Genomic DNA, 17,086 nt, shown 5'->3' on the forward strand with positions numbered 1-17,086 from the left:
ATCCCACTGCTGGCTTGCTTCTAAAGCCAAGCAGGGTTGGTCGTGGATGGGAGACCAGATGCTGCTGGAAGTGGTGTTGGAGAGCCAGTAGGAGGCACCCTTTCCTTTGGTCTAAATAAAATATCCCAATTCCCCAGGGCAGTGATTGTGGACATTGCCGTCTTTCGGATGGGACGTTCAACAGGTTTCCCGACTCTCTGTGGTCACTAAAGATCCCATGGCACTTATCGTAAGTGTAGGGGTGTTAACCCTGGTGTCCTGGCAAAATTCCCAATCTGGCCCTCATACCTTCATGGCCACTTAATCATCCCCCAGTTTACAATTGGTAGATTCATCCTCTCCCCTGTAACTATTCCCCATGCTGTTGCTGTAAATGAGAATGTGTTTTCAGTCAACTTACCTGGTAAAATAAGGGTTAAATAAAAAAAATTGTTCCTTAGAGTTACCAGCCTTAGAAATCAGCAATTAATTGCACCTCACAGAGTTCAAGTAACAGACACATCTCAACATCAACTGTTCAGAGGAGACTGCGTGAATCAGGCCTTCATTGTCGAATTGCTGCAAATTAACAACTACTGAAGGACACCAATAAGAAAAAGAGACGTGCTTGGGCCAAGAAACATGAGCAATGGACATTAGACTGGTGGAAATCTGTCCTTTGGTCTGATGAGTCCAAATTTGAGATTTTTGGTTCCAACCGCCGTGTCTTTGTGAGACGCAGAGTAGGTGAACGGATGATCTCGGCATGTGTGGTTCCCACCGTGAAGCATGGAGGAGGAGGTGGGATGGTATGGGGGGTGCTTTGTTGGTGACACTGTCGTGATTTATTTAGAATTCAAGGCACACTTAACCAGCATGGCTACCACAGCATTCTGCAGCGATACGCCATCCCATCTGTTTTGCGATCAGTGGGACTATCATTTGTTTTTCACCAGGATAATGACCCAACACACCTCCAGGCTGTGTAAGGGCAATTTGACCAAGAAGGAGAGTGATGGAGTGCTGCATCAGATGACCTGGCCTCCATAATCACCCGACCTCAACCCAATTGAGATGGTTTGGGATGAGTTGGACCGCAGAGTGAAGGAAAAGCAGCCAACAAGTGCTCAGTATATGTAGGAACTCCTTGAAGACTGTTGGAAAAGCATTCCAGGTGAAGCTGGTTGAGAGAATGCCAAGCGTGTGCAAAGCTGTCATCAAGGCAAAGCTGTCATCAAGGAAAAGGGTGGCTACTTTGAAGAATCTAAAATCTAAAATCTATTTTGGTTACTACATGATTCCATATGTGTTATTTTATAGTTTTGATGTCTTCACTATTATTCTACAATGTAGAAAATAAAGAAAAACCCTTGAATGAGTAGGTGTGTCCAAACTTTTGACTGGTACTGTATATATTTAACTGTATTGTTCAACTTTATCAATCATATGTATTTCGTCTTCCTACAGAGATGAAACACATATGGTAGAGAATCATAATTTTCCTATATGTTGTTTTCAATTAAAAAACTAAACTTACTTGGCTACATTGGCTACTCCTCGACTTCCGCCCTTGTTTATCTGACATCAAATACATTAGCTCTGTGGCTTTTTACCCGTAGGTGGTTGCTGTGAGAACTGATAAGATGGACTCAATTTACTAACAGTTATAGACTTGAGCTGCAGGACTATATGAAACAATGATGTCATCCACATGGGTTGTTTTGCTGCTGTTGTTTTGAGATCTATGGCATTGTTCTACTCATTCCTCTAAGAACTGCTTGATCTGGCACCATTCCCATAACAACTTCCAGATGACAATTTTTTTTATTACATTTTTTCATTTAACGAGGCAAGTCAGCTAATTATGAACAAATTCTTATTTACAATGACGGCCTACCCCGGCCAAACCCTAAAAAGGACGACGCTGGTGCAATTGTGCACCGCCCTATGGAACTCTCAATCACAGATGGTTGTGATACAGCCTGGAATCGAACCAGGGTCTGTAGTGACACCTCTAGCACTGAGATGCAGTGCCTTAAACCAATGTGCCTCTCAAGAGTGCCCATTCTATTGCCCATTCTATTGCCAATGGGAAATGCCATAAGTCAACCACCTACCTGGTTCTCAAAGAACTCCATCTCCCTGCGGGTGGCCTCATGCCTCCACATCTTCAGACACACCAGGAAGCTGATGAGGTACAGCAGCATGTTGATGAAGATGAAAGCCGTGCCAGCCATCTGTCCTCCGTCAACCCGACATAGGCTGGACATTATGGGGTTAATGCCAATGGTCATGTAACACAACCCCCCACGTTTGAGGTCATTCAGGTACACGATACCAGCCGCCATGTAGAGGAGGAACAGGGCGACGTTGATGATGCCTTCTGTGAGTGGCCACCAGGGGGAGTCCAGGAGAATGGTACGGTAGTACATGGTCAGCCCTATCACCAGTAGGAGGATGGTTACAATCCACGTCACCCCAACCACCGCCATCACGAATGGAGTCATGGGTCCATTATAGGAGTACCCCGACGTGCCATAACTATTGTTATACAGTCCATAGGCGTTTGACCACTCACTGTCCTTATAGATGTAGGCACAGACACAGGCAAGGACCATACCCCCAAAGAGAAGTTCAAACCCAGCCAGGAGTCTAAGTAACCCAGGCCAGGATTTCATATAGGAGTACTTAAGTTTGTAGACTTCCACCTTCTCCGCATAGTACTCAGCTGGATGGATACTGGTCAACTCTGATTCCTCTGGAAGATAATGTAGTTGGTCATTGTCTATGGGACTGTCCCTCAACAAGGGCCTACGGGAACTCTTGCTGGAGGTCCCCAGTGAGTCCTTAGTGTCCCAGTACCTCCTCTCTATTATTGGGCTGACAGGTGGACTCACCCTGGTCCCATTGGGCACAATCTTGACCCCATTGGAGCTCAGATCAGAGTCTGCATCACCTTTCCCCAATTTGTGGAGAATACTGCCCCATGATTGGGGGAGGAGGGTTCTCAACCTGCCCTTTAGGGTCCCCTTGTCCCCACCATCACCCTCTCCTTGTACATGTGGAGGAGTGATGGATGAGTGGGCAGTGGAGTTTGCATCATGTGAAAGGTTATCCTCAAAGTTTCTCTGAGGTGTTAGCTCTGCTGGGTAATTGTTCGAGGAGATCCTCTTCGAAGAGGAGTTCCCATCCACACTCTCAGGGTCTCCGCTCTTGAATATCTTACTCCAGTTTTTCATGCTATGGGCTGATATACAGTAAGTGGGTTTATTTAATCATTGAGGATAGAAGAAAGATGAAGAAAGATGAAGTTAATTTTCTTGTCGTAGAGGAACTGTGTGAATCAAAAAGGAACAAAAACAAAACAGGCTTAGGCCTACTGTAATAGGGATTTAGCATTTTTCAATGTGTATGCTGTGTATTTTTTCACTTGTAATAATTGTTTATATTAACTAACATTTTGACCAATTAATCCTATATTTACATTTTAATTTTAATCATTTTGTAGACGCTCTTGTCCAGAGCGACTTACAGTGAGTGCATTCATCTTAAGATAGCTTGGTTGAGACAACCACCTATCAAAGTCATAGTAAGTACATTTTTCCTCAATAAAGTAGCTATCAGCAAAGCAGTGCGACACTCTTCAAAAAAAAGGTGCTATCTAGAACCTAAAATAGTTATTCAGGTGTCCCGATAGTCCAAGTCGATATTCATGTCCTAAGAAGGAATTCCCCTCAACCACAACCAAAAAATTGGGAAAATAAACATTATTTCCCATTGACCGCCATTGTAAAAGAGACAACTTCGTTGTCAATTTTTTGTTCTACAGAAATAACAAAACATGCCGAAAAGCTGCTGTGTTGTTCAATGTAACCAGGTCAAAAATCTCGACCTACGGTTCGCAACGCTCCCACATAGGGAAATAGATATTGCGAGAAGAGCCCTGTGGCTTCAGGCTATTCGGCGTGGTAAATGTGGGGACCTAGTGTCCAAGTAGGCTACACGTAGCTATGTGTGTGGAAAACATTTCATCACAGGTAAGACATTTAACTTGTTTAGTATAGTCTGTTTGTAACTCCACTCACTAGTTGCAACTGTATACAGTGGTGGGAAAAGTACCCAATTGTCATACTTGAGTAAAAGTAAAGTTACCTTATTAGAAAATGACTCAAGTAAAAGTCACCCAGTAAAATACTACTTGCTGTAAGTAAAGTTAAAAATATATACTTAAGTTTCTAAAGTAAATGTAATTGCTAAAATATATTTAAGTATCAAAAGTAAAAGTATAAATCATTTAAAATTCCTTATATTAAGCAAACCAGAAGACACACTTTTTGTTTAATTTTATTTATGGCTAGCCAGATGCACACTCCAACACATAATTTACAAACTAATAATTTGTGTTTAGTGAGTCCGCCAGATCAGAGGCAGTAGAGATGACCAGGGATGTTCTCTTGATAAGTGTATGAGTTGGACAATTTTCCTGTCCTGCTAAGCATTCAAAATGTAACGAGTACTTTTGGGTGTCAGGGAACTGTATGGAGTAAAAAGTACACTATTTTATTTAAGAATGTAGAGAAGTAAAAGTTTAAAAAAATATAAATAGTAAAGTAAAATACAGATACCCCAAAAAACTACTTAAGAATTACTTTTAATGATTTTTTGCTTGGCTGTATAGTCCATTTGTTTGTGTTGTTGGTCTTGGCTAGCTTAATGTTCCAGTCGGTAGATAGTTATCACTCACTCACTCACTCACTCACTCACTCACTCACTCACTCACTCACTCACTCACACACTCACTCACTCACGTGGCTGCTAGCATCATCATGAAAAGGGTCATGAAGGAAGCCCTACAAGATTTCGTTTTTCTAAGAGAACGCTTGAGAACAGGCAATGTTGAAAAGTAATCTTTAGATGTACTTTTCTTAAATGTAGCTTTGTAATTGACTAAAACAAGCAGACAACAAGAAAATAGTGTTTGAAAAAGGTCAAGTTTTTGCTGTGAGCCAATGAGGTAACCTAGGTAACCACAGCTTGTTTTCCCCACAGGCAGGTGGGGCTGCAACATTCTATTTAATACTAACTGGGACTATAGGAGAACCCTTTGAAGAACCCTTTTTGGTTCCAGGTAGAACCCTTTTGAGTTCTATGTACAACCCCTTACACAGAGGGCTCTACATGGATCCCAAAAGAGCTCTAACTGGAATCAAAAAGGGTTCTACTATGGGGCCAACCGAATAACCCTTTTGAACCCTTTGCTAAAAGTGTAGAAAAAAGTGTGAGTGTTAGTGCAAGAAAATGGGTGTTAATTGTTTTTTATCTCTTATTTTTCTCTATATGACATCATTTTCTACTCCCCCCCCTTTATTAGAATGATGTGGCACAGATATGTTACTATAGCTCAGCTAAAAATAGAGGTCCACAAGAATGTTTGATCTTGAGAAAGAAAATTACCGTGGCGGAATGTTTGTGAAACACTTTTTTTCTTTACAGGACATACAATAGCCTCTCCCTCACAGAAGTCTGAGGAAAACTAATTTATCACATTGTGCAGTCAATGTCAGAAACAGTTCAGGTTCTCAGCGGGAGCATGCTGTTTCCAGCTCCTCGCTTCCAACTCAAGAAAGGAGAAAACAAAATTGCTTTCTGGTTTAAACCGTGCATTTCTACATTTCTACCTGCTACAACTCACAAGACAAAAGAGGCTTAAAACTTACCTTTGGCTCACAATAAACTGACACTTTGGCTTAACGTCTACACAAATGATCAAACTATAACTTCAAATAAAGTCCTAATTAAATCCCTCTATGATTTTCTTTACATGGAAAGTCAGGTTTATATGTGATGTGGAAGTTAGAAACTTCCTTTAAAATGTAGGCAGCTTACCTTGTTGTTGCTAAGGACAAGTTCCACACTGGCCAGTTCTGAGTAGCACAACTGTGATGCAGAAACTGTTCTCAAAATGCTGTGATGCAGAAACTGTTCTCAAAATGGCTGCCCCTACAGCAGGCCCAGCCAGCTCCTCTCAGGTGACTCAGCTGTGTTATCGCAGGCGGTCGAGCTGAGAGGGAAGCAGAGCTTAAATATTAAACCTGAACAGCCCTTGTGTTGGTGCTGCCGGGTGGCTGGCACCGCTAGGCTAATCTCTGTGGGAGAACGGCTATAAATATTTACATCCAAAACCTAGATAGTGACAACTCAGAGAGAACACTGCTCAAACTTCTCTGACGCTCACTGTATTTGACCTCGGCAGGTGTTTTGAATGTGTTTTGGAAGAGAATAGTATTTTACCTCAACAGGTGTTTTGAATGTGTTTTGGAAGAGAATAGTATTTGACCTCAACAGGTGTTTTGAAAATGTTTTGGAAGAGAATAGTAATTTAACTCAACAGGTGTTTTGAATGTGTTTTGGAAAAGAAAATACTTCCCTATTAAAGAATTATGGTTATTCTGAAAAAGGTTATCTCCGTTAATACCAAATCTGTTCTGTGAATTCATCAGGGGCATCTCTCCAGTTTGATATCAATCCTACCCTATTAATCATATTACAACCACTATCTAAGATCTGCAAAATAGCTTATCCCATTATCTATAATTCAATTATATTCTCATAACCATAAACATAGCCTAAGTCTGGCACTAGAGGCCAGCATACTCCAGTTATTAGGCTTCTCTCTCTCTCTCTCTCTCTCTCTGTCTCTCTGTCTCTCTCTGTCTCTCTCTCTCTCTGTCTCTCTCTCTCTGTCTCTCTCTCTGTCTCTCTCTCTGTCTTTTTCTCTCTGTCTTTTTCTCTCTGTCTCTCTCTCTCTGTCTCTCTCGCTCTCTCTCTCTGTCTCTCTCTCTCTCTCCCTCCCTCACTCTCTCTCTCTCTCTCTCTCTCTCTCTCTCTCACTCTCTCTGTCTCTGTCTCTCTCTCTCTCTGTCTCTCTCTCTCACTCTCTTGGTCTCTCTCTCTCTGTCTCTCTCTCTCTCTCTCTCTCTCTCTCTCTCTCTCTCTCTCTCTCTCTCTCTCTCACTCTCTCTTTCCCTTTCTTTCTCCACTCTCTCCATTTCTCACTCCCACTCTTGCACAGAGAGCACAACCCCAGCAGCAACGTTCTTGCCTCTCATGACTGTGTTTCCTCAGTCATGTGTAAAAAGGCTTTGGGCCTGATTCCTCCCCACCTGCTTGGACATGGCTGGATTACAGGGCTGTCTTTACTGAGTCTCAGCTTCGTCAGGTTCAGTGGAACGATGCAGGGCCTGAATCAAACCGGCAGCTAGTAAAACCTCACCTGTAGTGAGGTGTTTCCCTCCAGGGTTAGAAGGATCGAGGAGCTGCTGACACTAAGCTAACTAGAGCTTGCTTCCCTACATTGATATAGAGCTGCTATAGAGTGTAAGGTATGACATTGGTGCCTTATGCTTGTCTCTTTGTGTGTATTTTCTTCAGAATCTGCCACGACTGTAACATTAGTCAAAACAATGGCCAGCGCTACCTGTATTGACTTGATGCAGCCATCCAGCCATCAGTCAATCAATTTGACTCAATCTTACACCACTCACAGAGGTTTATGTTACATTCCACACCATTTCCGTATGAAATAAGATTTCAAAACCTAATGATATCAAGATATCATTCCTGTCTTCTCTCAACTTTGCACTTAGAGCAATTCAATTCTGTGGAACTCACTAACATCTGGCACTATCATGAGTGTGGGTAGGAGAGTGCACTGTGCAATGACATTGTTTAATCATCCAGCTAGCTTTTCCTCCACAGTCAACAGTATTGTACATGTGTGCACAGTGTGCACATTGATATGGGGAGAAACCTCAAGGCAAGGACATCTGAAGTGTGTTCTGTACAATATTCCTCTATTCAGCTGCTGTTGTGTTGATGTTGTGTTCTTGTGAATGGTGAAGGCCACTTGTTCAGTTGAGAACAATGTCCAGAGCACTGCAGATAGAAATGTAACATAGATAGAGAATGAACAGATGGGAACTCTTTTCCGCACGACAGCCTATCTCATCTGTTTAATACATTACGTTTCTTCGTAACAAATATTGTTTTTATTCTAAGTGATCTTCCCTGTTTATTAAATGTAATTTATTGGTTTCGGTGACTTTGATCACTGAATAGAGGTTGATGTATTATGGGATGTCAGAGTGTTGCCAGGTGATGTCAGTGTTCGATATTACCGTAGATGTACATGTTCTGAAAACCAATTTGCAAAATGTAAAACATTTTATGCGAGGCTTTCTGAACAAGAAGTGAGATATGATCATAGATCTGAATTTATAGCCTTGGTTGAAGTGATCGTGTGAGATGGAAGATATGTCCAACACACACTGCTTCACAGATCAGGTCCTGACGCATGGCTCGGGGCGCCTGAATGGGCGTCTCTCCCTTCACAGCTAAATTAAGCAGAGAAGCCACGGCAGCCTGCCACAGACAGACAAGCTAATTTGTAACATTTCATCCTGTTTCCCTCAGACCTTCTCCGGGCGAGCAGGATGATGGATGCAGAAATGGGAGACGCTCACTCCAAGAAACATCTCCACAGAAAGCCCCTATACTCCTCCCTCTTCTCCTCACCACTGTCCATCAAAAAAAAGACTGAAAATGTGGATCAATTCCTATCCTCTTTGATATCCCTAAGTGTATGCCCAACCACATTAGCCGAAAGTGATTGGAGCAGCATTAGCATATTTCAGCTGGTAGTAACCTCCGGGGCAGTCAGGGAGAGGCAGTGGGAACATAATTCAATAAATGCCTCCCTCTGCCAGCGCTGACGTCCCATAGGGACCTTTTCACACTCCAAGTTCTCGGTGAGGGTTACATAATACAGAGGGGTGACACTTATTGGAAAAGAGGCGTGTCATAATTTCTCCCATCGGCCACTCTGTATAATTAGCGTCGAAGGATCATTTTATACATGTAGACATAAATAGCCTCGTTAAGCCGGGCCCGTACATTAATGGGTGTGGCCCCGTAGCCTTGCATTTGTGACGACAGCTCATACTTAACCTTGGAACCGGGCCTAAGATGTCGGATGTCCCCCAGAACACTGTGTTTATGTTTCTATCAATAAGGACTTTGTGATCATGTTTTAGGACGTTCCCTTCCACACTGTTTATTTACGGGAGTAGCGCAAGTTGTCTGTGGCTTACATGGGACCATTCTGGCTCTCTGTCGGCACTTGGCACAGTATGTTCCAGTTTCTCTGCTCCTGGACTGTCACGTCCTGACCATGGTAAGCAGTTATTTTCTATGGTAGAGTAGGTCAGAGCGTGATGGGGGGTTTATTCTATGTCTTCTATTTCTATGCTCTTAGGTTCTAGTTTTTTGTATTTCTATGTTGGTTTGTTTGGGATGATCTCCAATTAGAGGCAGCTGGTCCTCGTTGTCGCTAATTGGAGATCATACTTAAGTAGATTATTTTTGAGTAGTGTTTGTTTCTCCTCTGCGTCACGGTTTGTTTTGTCTATTCAGTAATTTGATGTATTGCATAGTTTCACAGAGTAAATAAGATGTGGAACTACACACACGCTGCACCTTGGTCCTCTCCTTTTGACAGCCGTGACATGGAGGCTCCCCTCAAAAACAAAATTGCTCATGAAAAGTTGGGGAAACTGTAAAATACTGTAGTAGGATTTACAGAGGTTCCTAATAAAAAAGAAATCAAAGTAAAAAAAAACAAACAAAAGTGACAAATCTAAATGCAAATTGTCAAGCCATCCAAAAGGTTTTGCTCAATCGTCATTTTTGCACAGAACCATGCAAGGGACAGGGTTGGTTTCTCAGTTCGGTCGTTATCGTGTGCAGGTCGCCGTCTCCCAGAAAACTTCAAGACATGCCATTATTACTCAGAACTGATGCCAAAAACACACTCCGTTACATTTACCACATGAAATTGTGTTAAGATACCTTATTCTATCGATGTAGGCCCTACTGTAGGTGTGGTTGCAGATGAAGTGAGGGTGATCAGTTACACCTACTTGTTTAACCTACAGGTATTTACAGTACTTAAAGTCAAAATATTAGTTATCCCATTGATGACAAAAAATGGAGAGCGAAATCATAGCTGAAGATAGTATTTAATGACCAGACGTTCTCCTCTTTTTGGTACAACTGTCACCTGCAAAATAAACAACAACACATACAGAGAACATACCATCACCGAATGCCAGCCATTAAAATTGGTTTATTCCGCTACTACAAATGCATTCTGTGGCAGTGTACACATAACAATGGTATACATTACTTAGTTTTCATCCTGTTTTATCTAGTCTAAACACAATCAGATGCCAGCTTTGCCTGTTCTTTTAGATAGAAGTAAGAATGATTGTATTCAGATTATTTTCCTCACCAGATATTATCAGCATATTGATATGAATTTCCCTCTCTCTCTTTGAAAAATTGTGGCATTTTTGGCAAGGACTATTTTCAGAAAACGAGGACTCTATTTTGCTGTAACAGCTATTGGAATGATGTTTGGGCAGTTAACGTGTAGAAAAACCCTGGGGCATGTCATAAAGAAATATGTCTAGAACTGAAATTCTCTATCATAATGTGAAATACAGAGAGCAATACCCTCTCTATACATTACTTTTCTATTTATATTTCTGTAATATCCTGAAAGTTGCGCCCCGCTGCATCTGCCCCTTCGTTATTACATTTGTCCCATTTGTTCTGTGACATCCACAATGAGGTCATATTCACGGGACACCCACTCTTGCTGCTTCTAAACCCCATGGGGCAAAACGGACATCTGTCAGTAAATGAGGTATGGCTCTAATCTCTCTCTCTCGCTCTCTTTCTTTGCTTCCTCTCTGCCAGCTGAAGTACCTCTACTCTCTGGAGAGGACATTCAAGCACCTGTGATGTCTGTTTACTGGTGCTATACTAAGTATCATGCACTAAATGCAATCTGAAGAGGGACATGGGGGTTCCCCCATCTTTTGACCAAATTTTCCTACCATCAAAATGGTTGTTGGAACAAAAATATAGTAAAACATATAATTGGGTATGGAGCTTTAGTTTTTGGTGATGACAGATGAAGGAGTTAAATCTCAAACATATGAAGAGGTTAACGCTGGTATGCCTAGAACAGGTGAGAGCACAATCGAGTAACCCTCCAATCAACTCAAAGGTGTAAAAGCTGATTTTAAAGAGAGACTATAAGCAGTGGCGGACTTTCCAGGTGGACTGGTCCATTTTTAGCACAGTGGGCCTGTCCAACTTCGTTTTTTGTGCAAAATGACAATTATCTGGCTTATAATGGGGGCCTCAAGGGCCGTTGTGTTAGAAATGGCAGAGACGATTTCTGGTCCCAGTCCGCCCCTAACTATACAGTAATGGAGTGATATCCCTCAGTTGGAGTGGATGGTTAGTGTGTAGAGGGGCAGTGAAGAGTCATGCTTGATTAAGTCCCTTTCACAGCAAGCTGAACATGTTATTAAACCAAGAGCTCTCTCTCTGGACAGCCTGACCATTAGTGGATGCTTACAGGTAGACTTGGTCGACTGTTTGGTGGACGACAGACTACAACATGTCTAACTGACTTTGTGATAAGGTTTGTTCTCCTTACTAAAATCATATCGTAATGCAGTGTTTTCTTGATTGATAACGTTCACTTATTATTTTTTAAATGGGAGATCCATTACCCTTTTGAAGGAGGTCAAGGTAATAAGTAATTTGGACACCTTGTGGTACTGTGAACTAATTTACTGTCTCTAGCCATCCAAGTAGCTAAGTACTTTATTTGTATTCTTTCAGGATTTTTTTTTTGTTAAAGATTTTTCTTCACGCCAATTTCAAACAGGGAATGCATTTGTTATACTGTAACACATTACTGCAACTCTCTAGATTTTCAACTCTAGAAATCCTAGGTTCCCCCCCCCCAAAAAAAGAAACCGAAGTAACAACAACAAAAGTAACATAAATCTAAATGCAAATCGTCAAGCCATCCAAAAGGTTTTGCTCCATCCTCATTTTTGCACAGAACCATGCAAGGGACAGGGTTGGTTTCTCAGTTCGGTCGGTATTGTGTGCCGGGCACCGTTTCACAGCAGACTTCAAGCCATGCCATTATCTGAATACCTGTGGAAGCTCTGATTTGTACACTCTTAGAAAAAAAATGTGCTATCTAGAACCTAAAAGGGTTCTTCGGCTGTCCCCATAGAAGAACCCTTTGATAAACCCTTTTTGGTTCCAGATAGAACCCTTTTGGGTTTTATGTAGAACCCTCTCCACAGAGGGTTCTACATGGAACCCAAAAGGGTTCTACCTGGGAGCAAAAAGGGTTATCCAATGGGGACAGCTGTAGAACCCTTTTGAAACCCTTTTTTGTAAGAGTATATGGAAAAGGTAGACTCCATTTCATAATTTTGTGTGAGTATGAGTGCGCAGCATCGAGCTGGAAGTGAACTCTCTCCCTCAAACACATTCTCTTTTTTTCTCTCTCTCACTCTCTCTCTTTCTGACCTATTCCGTTTTTAGTGGTTAGCATAAGTTTAAAAAAAAAAACGTTTTCCAAACATTAAGAGATATTGTGTAATGGAGGCAATGTTATGCATTACATTAAGACAATTTCTATGAGTTTTTGAAGAGGAATGTATCTGAAAAAGGAATGCAATGCTTGTATTCAGTGTTAACATCGTAAAAAACTTGCTCTGAAATTAGTAATTAAATAATCCTCTACTATTTGTACATTCAGGCACTGAAAAATCACATGTCAATATGTAACTAAAAAAGATAGTCGCTGTCAACTTTCCCTTGGTAAGAACAAGGAAACGGAAACTTCGAAATTGGCATTCGTGTACATTTTCCTACTCAGTAGTAATGTCATGTGCATTCCCCTTGCTCTCCTTTTGTGTGACCCCCCCACCCCCACCTTAAGTGCGATTCAACAATGAACTGACGTCAGAGCTTTCAGAGGCCCTCTTAAACCGTCACCTTGGCTTACGGGGAAAAACCATGACACCTGTCTTGTAAAAGGGAAGTCCACCAGTTTGACGTGTCCCTCCATGTGGACAAAGGTGTCATCTATCCTCCTCGGACCCCGTAGACTGATCTGACCAGGCCAGGCAAGTCCAGGCAGACCCTCCACGGACGGACAACCCCTATCCCCCATCCCCCACTCCTCACTGGGTTAAGGACGCTCCGGTGTGATAGCCAGCTCTCACCCCAGCAACCCTGAACTCAGTCAGTTTAACTATACAAGGGCTTTTACAAAAAAAGCTAACTTGAACAGCCATACAATGGCTAAAACATAAACCATATCTCTACTTGTCTCGGTTTAAGTCGTTTAGGTTGTTGTTTAGTAAATGTGTTAAAGTTTTTAATGGTTTGCATTGGAGCAGTTTCTAGTTCAGTCCCACGCTGGAAGTTCAGTCATAGCGGTGTTGGTTTTTGGATGTGACGTAGAGGGGGGCTTAGGGGGGTTAGGGGAATGTTATGGGTCGTCATCGGGGGTAGTGCGGTTTAGGGTCATTTTGGGCGGTTCCGAGGGCGGGGGCTAGCCGCTGTCAGAGGAGGTGTGCGGCGCCGTTGAGGGCGAGCGACGCCGGCGGGCGGTGGAGGTCCAGGAACGCTCCGAACGTTCTGAGCGCTCTGAGCCCAGCGAGGTGGGCCGGAAGCGGTGCAGGAAGCCGTCCAGGAATTCCTGCTGCTGCTGGTTTATGGCTTGGGAGATGAGGCAGGGCAGAGCCTGTAGGCTGCCCGTCACCGAGTCCAGCTTTTCCTCCAGCATGCCGATCCGCTTGTCCAGTTCCTCGCTACGCTCCTGCAGCTCCGACACCAGGTCATACATCACGTTCTGGGTCTGCAGGAGGAGGAGGAGAGAGACGAGGTGATGGATCTATTATGGTATATGCTAAGTGTATTTATTGTGTATATGAAATGTAGTCATTTGACACTTGCCATAAATTGCTCTCAAATCATGCATGTAAATTCTGTATGGTATCATTATCACTATATGGTGCATATTAGACTGGTAGCTTTGAACTCACATCAGTTGCAAATGACCCCTTAAGAGGTAATAATAATGAACAAATGAATGAATAAATAAATCATGCTAGAGTAAACAACTAACTGGAATCTGAATCTATGGATGTCAATATGAGAGTTGACAGGAAAGAGAACTATCTGGGTTAGAGGGGTAGCAACTAGGGAAAAAACTAATTGGTAGGGATCTTATCAATATCACCACAGCTTTTGAACACTCAATAAATTCAACTGTATTTTTTGTTTTTTTTTACACTGGAAGGTGATTATGTAACATTATTATACAGCATAACACAGCAATACAACTAAAGTAAAAATACAAAATAATGACAAACTTCAACAGAAATAATGTAGTTATGATTATTTATTTAATATTAGCAGCTGATTTTCCAGAGGGAAGCGAAAAACCAGAAACCCATTTAAGCCAATATGGATAAGATAAAAAATTATGTTGGATGCTAACCGCTGACAAACTCCACAGAAAAAGAGGCTGGGGTGACAATGCCGGTAGCTACCTAGGGACAACGGTAGACAGTGTCCTTCACCCCCGACTGTCGGCACTGTTTCCGCAGTTCTGTTAATGACGGTGAAGGCAGGTGTTCTGGCAAGCGTTAGAGAAGGACACTGGGTGCTAGCTAGCTAGTTAGCTAGCCAACTAGGACTCCGGTAGTCAGCAGGCGGGATGGGTAGCTAGCTAACACACCGGTAGACGGTGTACTTCGCCCCCGCCTGTTGCCCCACTGTGTGCTAGCTAGTTAGCTAGCTAGGAGGACTCTATTACACAGCAGGTGGGAGGTGGGGGCAACACCGGTAGCTAGTTAGGACACAGGTAGACAGTGTGCTTCGCCCCCGAATAAATCAGATACTACTTTTGTTTACCTTTTCTTTTGAGACACATTTTAAATCGCATAGACAATAAAGGGAAATCCAGAATATCAAAAGTGTCACACAAGGGGAATACCGCCCTGAATTGCGGGCGGTATTCACACACTATTGTCAAGACGTGCGCATTAATACACACACCACAGTCCCTGGCCATTGCAACTCAACGACGCTGTTTTAAGAGCCACCCAACACTGTGCGTGGGCTGGGACCTTCACTTCCCATGGCGGTGACGCGCTGATGCTACGAACCTGTCATGAACGCGTTATCTTGACACTATTTAAATGGACAGTCTGGTGATGACAGGAAGCTTTTGTTGTTGTTCATTCACTCATTACTGATTGAACGTTTATTTGTATTGCTTGGTTAAAAAAATAATAATTCTAAAACAGTTGATGTGTTGAAAACAGCCACATAGCTAACTAAGTTAACAAGCATGGCATTTTCTTTTGACTGCCCAAAGGTCATGCAAGCAAGCAATTACAGTATATTGGTGTTGTTTAACTTGGGTGCACCCGCACCCCCTGGCAAGTTTTTACATGGATGGCGACTTCAGGTTTTTGGGAATACATTGAAAAGTAACTTGACACTGTGTTAGTCAGTCAGCGCAAATTTGGATTATAATGACAATAAGAAAATTGCATTGACAGAGGAGGGAGTATTGATTAAAGGCATACGGTAAGGGCTGTAACGTTATCTAGCTACATTGCGAAGCAAGCCAGTAACGTTAGCTAACGTTAACAGCAGATGAGCAATACTCATTGCATGTATTATACATTAGCAACATGGCAGTTTCCCAAAGTTTAGTGTTGACTATGAACTTTACTTGGCTAGCTAGCTGTGCATTGTGGAAGAATGTGGGATATATTGTTGTGCCGGTGCATCGCTAATTGTCCATACAGCTAAAGTTACAGCCATGTTGGCTTGTAACTAGTTAGCTAACATTACTGGCTATTGGTAGTTGGTTAGCTAACTGGCAATGGCAGCTAACTAAATTGTGCTTATTTGTTTGTGCTGTGATTGCATGCAAGTGCCAAGGCCAACAGATGGCTTTAGCCATGTGAAAAACTTTCGATAGAAAAATATAGCTAGCTTCCTTTTCTTGTAGCTTTCCTCGCATCCGAATGGTGTTAGCTAGCTGCTAGCGCTGTTGCCTAAGTGCTTTGGTCCTATTTTAGAACTGAGATTTGGCTGAAAAGATGTTAGCATAGTCAGAAATGCTAGAAAACATAGAATTAATGGACATAAATGAGCATGTGAGAGCGATAAATTACACATTTAATAAAAACTAACGTATTCAGTGAAAGTCTAATGGTCACTTTATGGACGCTGTCGTTCAGGGCAAGAAATTGTCTTAAAAATACGGTATGTGGTTCTCGGACGGCTCATGACAAGAGTTGTGTTGTGGCCCTCCAGTCAAAATGATTTGTGAATTTTCATCGACTTTGGTGTCATATTGGCATAGATATTATGTTAGGGAGATTTGAATTTAACATTGCGCTTCAACCAATGCATATACTGTTAGGGGCTATCGCCCCCACAATAATACAGTTTGTGTTTTGGCAGTGTTCTACCACCTTATATTCCACCGGTCATAATAGCAGGACAATTCAGGATCAAGGATGTCTTGTCAGGATGTTGACTAATACCACAGGACTCTAGCCCCTCAATTAAGTTAACAAGAGAATGCATTTCTCTGGGCTAATTGGTCATTTTTCATCATCATATATCTGTCATTAGCTGAGTCATAAACTGAGGAGATAATCTACAAATGACTTCATGGACAAACAAAGCCCTGCTGGTTGTTCAACTGAACTGGCTACTAATGACTACTACCGAGAAGGTGAATAACGAACATAAAATAGCAGAGTTTAGGTGTTATTTACATGGCTATCCAATGCTCTATTCCCTAAGACAGGCTGCTTTAACCGCAGGTGAAGAGAGACCAGTGGGGGTCTGGCAGTGCAAACACACATTAAAGCACCAGCTTCTGAACATTTTAAAATAGAAACCTGGAGTGCAAATGCCACACACATCAATGCTGCGGCCGGCGTCCAGCTGCGAACCTTTGAAAAACCCTGCCGCATGGCCTTTATAAGCCAGGGCAGTGGCCTGGATCGGAGCCTGTATCTGGGTCTTCTTACCTTAGCCAGGTCCACTAGCGTGTTGGCCTGATCATTGAGTTTCCTCTGCTCCATCTTCACACTGCGCAGTCTGGGCAGAGGCAGGGGGGGGGGGT

General features: G+C 42.4%; 2 protein-coding genes across 2 annotated transcripts in view; both read right to left on the bottom strand.

The window, feature by feature from the left end:
• ocln1 (occludin1) overlaps window positions 1-6,122 on the bottom strand; it is a 33,754-nt gene extending 27,632 nt beyond the window's left edge. Inside the window, exons 1-2 of the mRNA XM_045715672.2 lie at window positions 5,866-6,122; window positions 2,097-3,313 (exon numbers count right to left, since the gene is read on the bottom strand). Coding sequence (XP_045571628.2) covers window positions 2,097-3,218 — 1,122 coding nt within the window. The 5' untranslated portion in view covers window positions 3,219-3,313; window positions 5,866-6,122. The remainder of the gene's footprint in view (window positions 1-2,096; window positions 3,314-5,865) is intronic.
• A 3,914-nt stretch (window positions 6,123-10,036) lies between these two features.
• kcnn1a (potassium intermediate/small conductance calcium-activated channel, subfamily N, member 1a) overlaps window positions 10,037-17,086 on the bottom strand; it is a 61,554-nt gene continuing 54,504 nt past the window's right edge. Inside the window, exons 8-9 of the mRNA XM_014190005.3 lie at window positions 16,992-17,061; window positions 10,037-13,783 (exon numbers count right to left, since the gene is read on the bottom strand). Coding sequence (XP_014045480.3) covers window positions 13,478-13,783; window positions 16,992-17,061 — 376 coding nt within the window. The 3' untranslated portion in view covers window positions 10,037-13,477. The remainder of the gene's footprint in view (window positions 13,784-16,991; window positions 17,062-17,086) is intronic.

The sequence above is a fragment of the Salmo salar genome, chromosome 03, assembly GCF_965601325.2.
Source record: "Salmo salar chromosome 03, fSalSal1, whole genome shotgun sequence".
Taxonomy (NCBI): domain Eukaryota; kingdom Metazoa; phylum Chordata; class Actinopteri; order Salmoniformes; family Salmonidae; genus Salmo; species Salmo salar.